This window comes from Anas platyrhynchos, chromosome 7 (genome assembly GCF_047663525.1).
Source record: "Anas platyrhynchos isolate ZD024472 breed Pekin duck chromosome 7, IASCAAS_PekinDuck_T2T, whole genome shotgun sequence".
Lineage (NCBI taxonomy): Eukaryota > Metazoa > Chordata > Aves > Anseriformes > Anatidae > Anas > Anas platyrhynchos.
The window spans coordinates 8,502,388-8,515,257 of record NC_092593.1 but is presented as its reverse complement, the minus strand read 5'-3'; the positions used below and the strand labels follow the sequence as shown (position 1 = coordinate 8,515,257).

The 12,870-nt window shown below is 47.5% G+C and overlaps 1 protein-coding gene across 2 annotated transcripts; it reads left to right on the top strand.

The window, feature by feature from the left end:
* Positions 1–329: 329 nt before the first annotated feature.
* On the top strand, positions 330–11,580 carry MARCO (macrophage receptor with collagenous structure). Of its 2 annotated transcripts, none has more exons than XM_013108830.5 (15): positions 330–613; positions 2,541–2,642; positions 2,963–3,175; positions 3,574–3,618; positions 4,622–4,666; positions 5,002–5,109; positions 5,851–5,958; positions 6,069–6,113; positions 6,505–6,603; positions 6,699–6,752; positions 7,375–7,419; positions 7,581–7,688; positions 8,888–8,929; positions 9,269–9,445; positions 9,781–11,580. In XM_013108830.5, the coding sequence occupies exons 1-15, from the start codon at positions 433–435 to the stop codon at positions 9,909–9,911; spliced, it is 1,503 nt and encodes a 500-aa protein (XP_012964284.3). In that variant the 5' UTR covers positions 330–432; the 3' UTR covers positions 9,912–11,580. The 2 variants fall into 2 exon arrangements, with proteins under 2 accessions (XP_012964284.3, XP_005029979.3); XM_005029922.6 differs by lacking the exon at positions 330–613 and adding an exon at positions 1,246–1,474.
* Positions 11,581–12,870: the final 1,290 nt, after the last annotated feature.

The window sequence follows — 12,870 nt, the reverse complement described above, 5'->3', positions numbered from 1 at the left end:
GCTGCAACTGAATGACATCCCTCACTACAAACATCCACCTGCAACCATACCCAGGCCACCACCTGGCCCAGCCAGAGGTGGCTTCACACCATTAGAGGTGGGCTGGATCTGAGTCCTCACCCCCTGTGGTGGCGATGCCACGAAGGGAGAGCACGCACGGGTGGTTCCTGTGACTCGGCAGCTCGGTGGTAACCTCTCCAGCCACCCTAATAGCAGAGAGATCCTCTTCCTCTCTGTTGGTGACAACCCAGGTCACAGCTGCGTGTTTGAAAGGCGAACGCAGAAGTCAGTTTCAAAATCCCCACTTATTTTTGTTTTAAGCCTTTTCGAGAGCAAGGCAGCAAGTGCAAAAGCGAGGGTCTCACTGCACGGGGCCGTGCGGCTGAGGACTTCCAGCCGCCTGTGCCCCAGGTTGGCGCCGTGCTCTCTCCCATGGCCACCGAAAGCAGCGAGGACTCGGCAGGGCCACGACTGGGCAGGCACCTGCCATCGGGGAGGGGACCCTGTGATGGTGGCTCCTCCGTGCCTCGGAGGGGACAGCGGGTGGCGGTGGCAACGTGGGTGCGCAGGGCTCTGCCCAGCTCCTACCGACGGCTCTCGCCCGACGGCCTGGGTGAGTCACTTTCCTCTGCACCAGCCCCGGCACAAATTTCAGAGATGGCGAAATGCCATGGGGGTGAGATGTACGGGGCATGGGTGAGGCGGTGAGGTGGTGGAAATGGTGTCTGTGGAATTGCGGGAAGGAGTTTGGGGGCTGGAGAGAGCCTCAGTAGGAGGTTGCGAGTGTCTCTCCTCTTTTACACCCCAAGCCAACTTCAGCTTCAGCTGCCCCAACCCCACCATCACTCATTTGTCCTTACAGCTCCCCCTGATTCTTTTCCTCCTTGCATTTCAGTCACAAATCACCATATTGGTGCCCATTAGCATGGGGTTTATCACCATGCAGGACTTCACCTGTCCTCCCAGGGGACGGATGTTGAAGCTAGCATTGAACCAGGGGTCTCCTTTCCTTCTGGAGGAGGTTTACTTGTGGTAGGAGCCAAAGGGCCACCTGGCACACAACCCTCCTGAAGTGCAGCGATGTTTCATAAGTCAGGGCTGAACTTCTTGCAGGACCACGCTCGAAGCTCTGTGGATGTGGTGAGCGAGCAGGGAAGGGCAGCTGAACATCTCAGCTGCAGGAAGTTTTGAGGAACTGTTCAAATTACCACATCAGAGTTCTCACAAGTCTATAAAAACTGAGCAGATAGGAAAAGCATATCAGAAGGCATATCAAATCAGGAGGCAGATGGAAAGTCCCTTCAGTTCTCTGTTATGCCCAATCTGACAAGGATCTAGGTCAGCCACGATACGTTTGTCATGAAAATTAAAGACGGATACGGAGGAGAGGGAAATTCAAGTGATATGAGCACTTTCAGTATTGCAGACAAGATTGGGTTTGCTTCAGCTGCTACTACAACCTTTCAGATAAGTGGTAAGGTTTCTTTTTATTTAATGGATTGATGTGGATTTTATTATGAGAAACATAAAAAGGAAATGATGTATTTATACTGACTATTAAATGCTTTTCACAATAATTATGCTACTAAATTAAATGACTATTTAAAAAGAGCAGTATATGAAATCGTCCTTTCCAGCCAAAGCTGATGCTGAGCATCATAAAATAGTTCTCTCCCTGTTTCAGAAAATGCCTAATTTCACTGAGTCAAGCTGTCATGTCTTAATAGTTAAGATACTGAAATCACCAGATCCAATAAAAAAAAGAAAAGTTTGTGAATTTTTAGCTGAATATAAATACTTTATTGCTGACTAAACTATTCTATTGTAAAACTAATTAAATCTTTGTGCTCTATTCAAGCTAAGACTTTCAACTCCTCATTACATTACTTTGAAAAAAAAAAAAAAAAAACTCGATTAAGGGTAACTTATTGCAAGTCTGAAGTAATTATTAATGCTTCAAAAATACTTTTTTTCTCCTCAAAGGCCAAATTTGACAAAGTGGTTCGTTTCTTTTACACTTGCTGGTGACAATTCATTTTAAATGTTACAACTTGTTTTCATGTGCTCTGCAGTTCAGTTTGTTATTGATTTCTCATTTGTGTCAATGTGCACTTGCATCACTGTTGGAGCCACAGGTATGCATGTCCCTGGGGAGGGAGAGCGTGTGCTCTGAGCAGCCTTCCTTGTGTGGCACCCTGGGACAAATAAAAACGATGGAAAAGGGAATTTGTTGATGCAGAAAGGGGACAACTGCCCTGCTCGTACTGTCACAGGATGGATTAGGCCCTGATGGAAGTGAGCTGGTTAAACCAGCTAAGGAAAAGATGCCAAGGGTGAATCGCAGTGCACAGCTTGGGTCAGTTCATGGAGCAGAGGAAGGCAGCCTGCCCAGCTCGTGGGACCCAGTGGCCTTGCAGGGCTCCCTGCCACTGGAAAGCACTGAGGTTTTAGCATGGCCAGGCCTGACGTGGCTGAAAACAAGCAGAGTTTGTAACAGGAGAGATGTGAGAAGACGTTTGTCCACTTCTGCTGGTTTTTAGAGCCTCGAAGCCAAAGAAAGCCATCCACATGCTGTGCTCGGACTGCCCTTTGCATCTACCTGCTGCTGCTGACGGTCGGCCAGGGGCTGCTGGCGTACAAAGGTAATGCTTACACCTACTGCAGCCTTGGCACCCAAAGGAGCTTTGCTGGGTGCTCTGGGACTGCATGGATGAGGGGGGTGAGCACATGGACAGTCAATGTATCTGCTGCAGGAAGCCAATCCCCAACCCATACATGTGCTTTGCATCTGCCCTGGGTCCAAATGTCTGCAACCCTGGCTGCAGCAAAGACCAGCATGTGAAAACAGGCCCCTGTGGTGGTACTTAACTGCACGGGTACCAGGGAGCAGCTCTGCTGACCAGGCATTTCCCAGCTGGATCAGGCAGGGAACATTCACTGCATGGATGTTTTGTTTCCTCAGTGTTTAAGATGGAGGAGATGTTGAAACATCAAGAAAATAATGCATCCTATGCAGAAGGTGTGATGGGAAGGTCCTATGCCAACAACCTTCTTTTGGACGGGGACGTGAGACATGAAGAATACTGGAAAAGAAGCATAGAAAGGGAAATCATCATCATTAAAAACAGCAATGCAAACTTGGAGACAAGGATGAGCAACATCAGCCTGGTTGCAGGTATGGCTCCATTTCTCCATGCTGGCTATTCAGTGGGGAGAGCTGGTTCTTCTGCACCACCAGCAAGGCTGGGCCAACGCAGGGAAAATGTAGTTCCAGGAATAACCTGGGCAAGATTTGGTCTTCCTATGCAGTAGTTAATGATGCTCCAGTGCTCAGGGTCAGATGCTGTCCATGGAGGTGTTGCAGCTGGAGAAGCAAGAGCACTGCCCTGTGCTTCACCTGGCTCTCTCTGCAGCTGCGTGTGGGGCTGGAGGCTGCTCTCCCCCCCTGTAACTCAGTGCCTTCCAAAAGGCTGCAGTCTTCAGCCCAGACTTACCGGTATGTCTTTCCCTGAATAATGACTACTGAAAAGTATCCATTACATATTTATTCAATCCATTACATATTTATTTCAGGGCCTCCTGGACGCAAAGGAGATCCTGGTCCACCAGGTCCACCAGGTATGTGAGCAGATGAGCCACAAGAAACTTTTCTCTTTTTCTTTCTGTCTTTCTTTTTTTTGGTAAGAGATCTGACGTGAGGATTTGGGATTTCAGTCACTAGACCTCTATCCTACCAAATGTGCAGTGCCCTGGCCATGAGGAGACCTGTCACACTTTTGACTGATCCCCAGGAGCCTCAGCTTGCCCAAGAGAATTCAAGGAGACTTTCCCGATCCCAGCTCTGTTGGGCCTCAGACAAACAGTGCATGTAGCAAGCAATGACAGACCTGGGACCTTGTCCACCCTGTCCTTGGGGGAACAACTACATGGGCTTGGGAATGAGCTGGGAGCAAGAGCTCCTCTGCACAAGCACAAGCTGCTGCACTGGGTCTGTGGGGGTGTCAGGTGGAATTGCACCAGCTGCAGGAGATAAATGTCTGCAGACTGAGGATGCAGCAAGACCTGATCTCATGCTGGCTCTGCTTTTAGCAGAGGTTGGACCAGGCACTTTCCAAAGAAACTGAGGTTTCTGTGATCCTGTGATGATGATCTAAGATGCACCCCTTGTTAGGTCAGGTCTGTATCTCATCCATCCCTAGTTCTTGGCTATGCTGATGAGCTTTGCTGAAGAAAAAAGATAGATTTTTTTAAAAATCATCTTTTTCATATCTTCCTGGCTGTGTTCACAACATTGAAACACAATCTCTAGCCAAACACTGTTACTATTCTTCAGAGCCCAATAGCTCAGCGCCTTTTCAGGGAAAATCTCCCCAGAGGTCCCCATGAGCAGGCGGTCAGCAGGGTTTGGCTGGGGGACAGCTGGTCCCTGCCCAGCACACACTCAGCCCAGCTCCAAGGACCTCACTCAAGTGCCTGCCTTCACCTCTGCCAGCTGAAGATTGGCCTCAGTGGTGACCAAAGGCACATGCACAAAGGATGATTAAAAAATTCACCTCTTCTTCTTGCTCGTTATGGTGAGTAGATGATGTGTATCAGCTGATAGATGTATTTTACATCTCAGGGCTACAGGGACCACCGGGGACTAAGGGAGACCAAGGAATCCAAGGTAAGGTTTTTCTGACACCTGAATCACTTCTGTGGATGAGCATAACATGACTTTATGGATGATTTTATGGGCAATCTTGTCCTCAGTTAAGATGTAAGTTAGTAGGAATGTCATTGGAGTTAAAGAAATAAGCCTATGTAAAAGTAATGTGAATGAGAGCAAAACTTAGCTGGAAACAAATCTTGTCTGAAAGAATTGTCTTGCCCTCTGCCTCTGGCACCGCTCTCAGGTACACACTGAGCAGTGTTTGGCTCATGCTGTGTGGCCTGCTACTGCTGCTGTTCACTAGGCATAATATCCACTGCAGCATCAGAAGTGTGATCTTGTCCATGCAGGCTTACAGGGACTGCAGGGCACGAAGGGGAGTAAAGGAGATCCTGGCCCTGCTGGCCCAAGTGGTATACCCGGAGTAAGAGGAGAAAAAGGACAGATGGGGATTCCAGGTAAGGCTTCTTCACTGTCTCAACACTTTTAAGATTCTCCCATGTATTCCTATTTAAATTGGAACACCAGATGAAGTTTTCATAGGTCCCATTTTTCATAAAAACAGGACTTTGGGTTTGATCTGGAGGGATCTCATTTTGTGTTGTGCTCCAGCAAAGCTCCCAAAGGGGGGGAAGGAGACCTGCAAAATGCTGACTCTGCACCGTTGAAGTATCCTCATAGAGTGACCTTAGTTTGATGAAAGGCACAAGTATTCAATTATCAGCATATCCCAGATTTAACCAGCAATGTTTACAGTAGGATTTTCATGGTATAAAATAATACAATATAATTTATCTACAGAAGCACATGGATGTTAGTTCTGACTATGTTAAAATCTTCTTCTGAGAACTCTATACCCTATTTAAGCCTTTTTTACACCATTAGTAGGAGAGTTATGCACTATGACTCTCCCGTGCAGCACACATTAGTGGGCATCTCCCAGACAACCAAAATTCAACAGCCTCAAGTAGGCTGCACCCAAAGAGGAAAGGCTGAAAGCAGCAGATGTATGTGGTGCAGATGAGGGAGGACATTTGCACAAGTTGGCTAGAGATCCCTCAGAAGTAAACCACCAGGGACAAATTTTGGTGCTGGGACAGCTGGAAGGAGATGCTCTGCCTTCAGAGACAAATTTTTGTGTTGCATTGGTTTTGTTTGTTTGTTTTTGATTTACATGCATGTGCTATGCTGTTTGGTAGGTGTCCACGGACAAAAAGGTGAAATGGGCAAGAAGGGAGATCCGGGGCCCCCTGGACCTGTGGGTCCTCAGGGAAAACAGGGAGACCGGGGACTGCCAGGTTTGAATGGTAAGTGCAGAGGATGCAGCACAGCTGACACATGTGCTGTGCTGGAGGGCTGCCCCAGCTGACGCATTTGGCTAAGTCTCACTAGCACTGATGCCAACATTTTGTTACAGGTAGCATGGGGGAGCCTGGACAACCTGGGCAGAAAGGAGAGGCAGGTAAGCAGCACAGAAGGTGCAGTTTCTTCTAGGAATAGGAGACTAATCTCTTTAAGATGGTGTGTCATGACAAGGAAAGCTGCAGCCAGGATAGCTCCCAGCATGGATAAGAGATGATGATTAGATGGAGAACCCATGCCAACATTGTGCAAACCCATACTGCAGCCAAACCCTACTCAATGTGCAAGAAAACAAGAGGGAGGGGAAGGTTTTATAAGACCACATCCTTCCTGAGGTGTGCATGCACAGTTCTTTGGGGAGAACCAGTGTTTGCTTTGCTTTCATAGGGATAACGCAGTCTGCACTGCATGGGGTCAGTGACAGAGATACCTTTTGTTTTCCTCTTTTGTGTATTGCTTGCATTTCACACTTGCTGTTGTTCACCCCCAAGGCCCAGCTGGAGAACAAGGCCCCCCAGGCGTTGCTGGCCCCAGCGGCAGACCTGGCCAGAAGGGGGAGAAGGGGGACCTCGGGCCCAAGGGCGATCCAGGTATGAAGCTGCCAAAATCCATTACCCACTGCCCTTCTGCACTGGCCTCTCTTTGCATGACAGATTTACTTTCCTGGACTTGTTTTTACTTTTAGGAATGGCAGGCAGTGCAGGACTCAAAGGTGAAAAGGGAGACATCGGATCAGCAGGTAAAGGAGCATTGCAGGAAGAGGTCTCTTCAGAGGCCAGCTTGGAGCACATAGCCCAGGCCTTTGCTTTGACCTTCCACTTGAGGGAGTCCACCTCTGTACCACAGGCACCCAAAACAACAGAGTAATGTTCTGCTGCACAAACCTATTCCAGTGTATTTCCTTTTTAACTCTGAATGTATGTAGTGCACACTGCCTCTCATCTCCATCAGGTTGAAGTGCTGCACCCTCCTGCACTCCTGGCTACCCAGATGATAGGGAGCCACCTGGCCCAACGTTACGTGTTTGTCTGGTGAACCTGAGGTTTTGTGCCCAGGCTTTCTGTGGTCAACGAGGACCTGCCTGGAGGTGGAGTCTCTCTGCCAACATTGGAGTTTAGGATGTGATACAAATAACCTAAAATCCATCTACTTCTGAACAAAACTCTCCACTGTCTTTATTTTCTCTACTGATGAGGTCTGCCCTGAGTATAGTGGGAAGTAAGACACCAGCTTCAGAAATAGATGACGGCAGTCTAAACAGCTAACCTAGACTGAGTGAAACCAACCCTAAATAATAGATTGCATAAAGTTTTTTAATTGTATAAATATCTGTTTGTTTGTTTTTCTTTTCATGATCTTAGGTATTCGAGGGGAAAAAGGAACAAAGGGAGACCAGGGCCCATATGGTAAATATTTTTCTGAAAGCATTACTTATTCTGATGATGGTTAAGCACAGTACTTCAGATATCACTTTCCAGTTCTCTGCATTAATGTGAAATGCTTTTCACACTGTTTCTTTGGCAAGGAACAAAAATAATGACTTTTTTTTTTTTTGCTTTCCACACAGGCAGCCCAGGTCCAATTGGTCAAAAAGGAAGCAAGGGAGATCCTGGCAGTTCTGGTCTAAAAGGTGAACGAGGAGTAAAAGGAGAAAAAGGAGACCGCGGAATTCCAGGTAAGACCGTTTGCCAAGGGCTCTGTGAAGCTGAGGGAACATTTGGGATTGGGATTGTACACAACAGCCTGGCACAAGCTGCTCTGGGGCACTTTTTCAGGAGCAACTCAACAGATAGATCAGTCTTCCCAGGAGGTGAATGTGAGAAGTATCACATTCATACCTTGGGAGTCTTGCTAAAAGATATGTAAGTAAACACCTGCATTGGATTTTCTCAAATCCATGTCCAGAGACATCTTGCAATGTACTGTGCTTCTGGGATTGACATGGTGGTAAGGAACAGAATCAGCAACACAAGGGCTATTTAAGAAAGCCCCTCTAGTCTCAGGACAAAAAAAAAAAAAAAACACAGTTCAAAAGGACCAACACTACAACAACTCCCTGTCCTTACCCACTTCTTTTGTAATCACTGAATGCTTCCCAAAACCCTAAGGCCTGGTTCAGTCACCATCTCTGGAGGTCTTTTAAAAAATGTATAGATGTAGAGCTTAGTGGTATGGTTTAGTGGAGGACTTCTTAGTGTTAGGTCAGAGGTTGGACTCGGTGATCTTGGAAATCTCTTCCAACCTAGATGATTCTGTGATTCTGTGAAAATAATAAACAAATTATTATTTGCAACAGGCCACAGGAAGAAACCATTCTTTTTATTTTTTATTTTTCAGGTGTTCACACTGAACAGTATGAGAGCCCTCAGATATAAAGTAAAATGGAGGCTATGTAGGGCTCCTCTACGCACACTTCTTCCGGAGCTTTGCCTCTGGAAGAGGGGTGAAAGGGGAGGAATAGCCTAACTGGAGTGACCCCAAGCTAGGTACTGCACTCTGGGTGGGTCTCAGCTCCCACCTTGCTGCAGAAGGAGATGGCATATGTGCTTTGCCCAGAGGCTCTCAGAGATGTTATTTTATAGTTAGTGGGAATAAGACGTTTCCCAGGAGTAAGTGGATGGGGTTTTATAAACTGATCTTTTCTTGGGCCACAGATTAGGAAAACTGTGCCATGTGTTATCCTACTTTTCTTGCCATGCTGTTGTCACATTCCTTTCACATATCCTCAGTCACTTCAGAAGGTCCCTTCCACGTAGAGACAGAGACCTCCACCCATCTGTGACCCACCCAATTACTCAAAAAAAAAACAAACCAACAACTGGATTTTTCCCCAAACAGCAGTCAAATATTTGCTTGTTTTTCAATTTGGAACAGGTTCTCCAGGAGCAAAAGGCAGCAAAGGTGAAAAGGGAGCAGGTATGTGACTTTTTTCTATCTTTTTTTGCTTGTCTTTGTTATCAAAGCTACTTTTGAGATCCAGACCAGTGGGTCTCCTGCACATACAGGTTAGCCTTCCAGACAGCTACCAGAACTGAGGTGTCTCCGCTGAAGAATTTCACTGAGCCTCTGGAGCCAGGACAGGGCCTCGAATTGTTCAGATCTGAGCTAAAAACTTCAGGTCCCACCCCAGCTGCAGCTGTGGAGATGGGAGCATTCTTCTGGCTTGGGCAGTCACTGCTTCCATCTTTCAAAGTGCTTTTAGCATCCCCACCCATACATTTAGTACAGTTATTTTTCTCTCTTCCAATCTATCAGGTCGCTTCAGCAACTATGTACGAATCGCGGGTGGTGGCAGGAGGGGTCGCGTGGAAATCCTTCACAACCAGTCCTGGGGAACGATATGTGATGATGGCTGGACCGTGCAAAGCGCCTCTGTGGTCTGCAGGATGATGGGATACAGCTCTGCCATCGCCGCCTTCACTGCGGCAGCAGGTGAGTCCACAGCAGCCCCCCAGGCTGGGCTGCGAGGCAGGGGCTGCACAACCCGCCTGGCACAGGAGGTATGCACACCGTGCAAGCAATGGGAGGGCAAAGAGGATGGCTTCAAAGGGACAGCTCTGTCCCCTTGGGACAAGATAGCTACATGTCAGGTGCTGCCTGAACTGTGCCCAAAGGCTGGCTTTCCAATATGCCAACCGTGCAACCCAACACATGCCCGCAGCCCACGGGGTTCCCTTTAGAAAAGCGCATGCTACCATTTCCTCTGTACATCAGTGACTGCTTTTCATTGTTTGTTGTACTTATTTGTCTTAATTCCTCTTCCAAAGGCACTGGGCAAATATGGCTTGACGACGTGAATTGCAGAGGGAATGAAGACTCAATTTATGACTGTTCAAAATCCAACTGGGGCACACACAACTGCTCCCACAATGAGGACGCAGGAGTGGAGTGTATCTGATGGGACCCAGGGCTGCCCCGGGAACCACTGCCTGCCAAAGTTCTCTGCGGGGCTCCTCATGTCCATACCGTCAAACGAACTTCTGCAGGCTGCGCTTATAACGTCTTTACTAAACATGTTGACAGAGAAAGCTGAATGTTCGACGAATCAGTAACAATTCCAAGACCTACGGATAACCTGAGACATCCCAGCTGTCACAAAACAACAGGAGCTCAGACACATGAGTGAGTTCACAGCTTTGCCAGCTACCTGACATCAGCCCACCTGTAGGAGTTCACACACGTGTGCACTCTCAGTCCACAGCACAGGAGAGCTGCTCCACTTGGGCTCAGTGCAGGGGGAGAGACCAGGACAAGCCTGACGAAAGAAGCAGTTATTGCAGCTTAGCTGGCCCAGTCCATCTTCATCACAGTGCAGTTGTGAACCTGAACCTTAAAAAGCCCAGTAAAATAAAAGTACCCAAGACAGCAGATGCTCAGAAATCATCAGGTGATCTGTCTGGAGTGCAAACACAAAGATTTTCCAGAGGAGATGATGATCAGAGGTCAAAGTGTCACCATCCAGGTGCCTCACCGTCCTGGTTTAGCACAGACCTGCTGTTTGACCTTGGCCAAGTCCCCTGCCTTCTCTGTCAGTATTTCCCATCCTGCCCCCAAGAACAAAACCCCTACCTTATCTGGTGTGTAAAAATAAGTGCTTTCAGATCTTTGGAAATTAGATGATCCACTAAAACAAAGGGATGATGAATAAAAGCAATAATGGGAAAGTATCAGCTAATTAAACTTTCAGAGTGAAAATATGGTCCCAAAACCAAAAGCTTCTGCTTTAAATGGAAGTCTTACACAAGTCTGAGATAACAGCTGAAAGGCTCCTCTTTCTTCTGTCCTAAAGCTTTTTCATCAGCACAGGGCATTTGGCAGGTGACGAGCAGTCTGTGTATAAATAGCTGTGCACATTGCAGCATCCTGCTTGTGGACCTTTTATTTAAAATATTAAAAATGGATGTAAGCAACCCCTTATCTATGCCTTAATGTTAGCTATAACTGCACTTGTTTACACAGTTTCAAAACTCATTTTTGGTGCTCACAAATCCAGATATAAGTGGAAAAAACAAGCAGTGCAGGTAAGAGCAGCAGACAATGGGACATTCGGGGATGATGTGAGTGAGGAGACCCAGGACCACACAGTGCTGTCTGCAACAATGCTGTTTTGACCTAGAGGAAATGTTTGGTACGGGGCCTCAGGCCTCAGGAAAGTCTGGAAAATCCCAGAAGTTTTCCACTATGCACTCTGGTGCCTTTGACAGCAGGAAAATGAATAGAGACAGTTATCAGTCCTGGCTCCATTTTAGAGGAGGCAAAGAGAATCTGCAACCTACAATGGATGAAACCTGACAAATGACAAATATTGCAGATTTGGTGGAAATAGACAGCAGCTCATCTGCATGAGAAGAGGCAAGAGCTTTGTGTTCTGGTGAGGAGCCTGGTCAGCACTGCTAACATGCTCAGTACCCACACTTATGCTAGCAGCTTCTGCAGGCTCTCCCATGGCACTGCTGAACCTGTGTGGGCTCCTTTTCTTTTTATTTTTTTATCTTTTTTTTGTGTGTGGTGACAGTATGTAAATGAAGCATTGCTACTGTCAGGAAATAAAGGATGTATAAGCCAAATGTCTTGTCTTGTCACATCAGCAGGTGCTGCTTCCCCATTTTCTCAGTTTCCTTGCTACTAGGGTGTGTTCCTCACCATTTTCAGGCTAAATGCTGAGGTATTCAATCTGAACAGGCAAAGCTGCCACCAAAGGCAAAGTCAGCACGTCCCCACTGGTGACCCTTTGGCAGACTTAAATCCCCATAAATCTCATTTCTGGAGAATGGGCACCCGGAAAATACCTGTTGTGCCAGGATTAAGGTGAGGACACCAGGGGCTAGATCTGTATGACCACGGCAAAGGATGCCGTAGCCCTGCCTGTCTGCTCCTAAGCACAACAAGGACAGCTTGAACCCAAGCTGCTGTCCAACAGTGGCCAACCCAGTGCAGATGTGCTCACACCAGTACAGTTCATTCTGGTCTGGGAAGGGAAACAAACATCCAAGCAGAAGGCTCGGGACTGGAACTTGTGTTAATATGCTGGTGAAACCAGATCTTGGCAGAAAAACAAATATTGGTTTCATAAAACCACTGTGGTGTGTTCAGTGTGAAGGGGGAAGCCCATCCAGCTGGGCAGAGAGTTGTGGACACAAAACCGTGCAAGCTTTCGGCTCTCATGCAAGAATCAGAAACACAATGGCTCCTGCCTGCTAAAGGAGAACATGTCAGAGCCAGAAGAGAACCAAGCTTAGTGCAGGATGTGCCACGTGTAAGAAGTAGGGTTTTCATGGCCAAATCACACACTGTGTCAGGCAGTGTCCTCACCTGGGCTGAATTGTCATATGCTATGTTTTGCTTAAGGCAAGAAAAATCCCTATTTAACTCCAGAAAAAGCAAAAACAAACAAACAAAACAAAACCAGCCAACCAAACACTGCTCTCTTTCAGAACCTCTGGATAAAACCAGCACAGGGAGGGCTGAGTTACTCTGACACCAAGCGCTGAGCCACGTAACGCTCTGCAGAGCCACGAGGGCACTGGCTGGCCATGCAGACACCAGGCCTGCCAGAGACCAGGTCTCACAGAGACCCCAGACCCGGGCATAGCAGAGACACGTTTATTATTGATTAAAGATGCTCCTTCCCGACACTAAGGGGAGCTCAAGGGCCACCACCCACTCCACTCCTGCTGTGCGTGGGTGATGGCAAGGGACACAAAGGCGTTTTGCTCCATTTGACAGGCTGATGACACACAGGCTCAGAACCCTATCGCCTCGGTCTAAAGGGGTGAGACAGGCTGTGGAGGTTTCCCTGTCTTCAATGAATCAAGCTGTGGTGCACCGGTCCTCCCAGAATTGTATTTTGAAAAAAT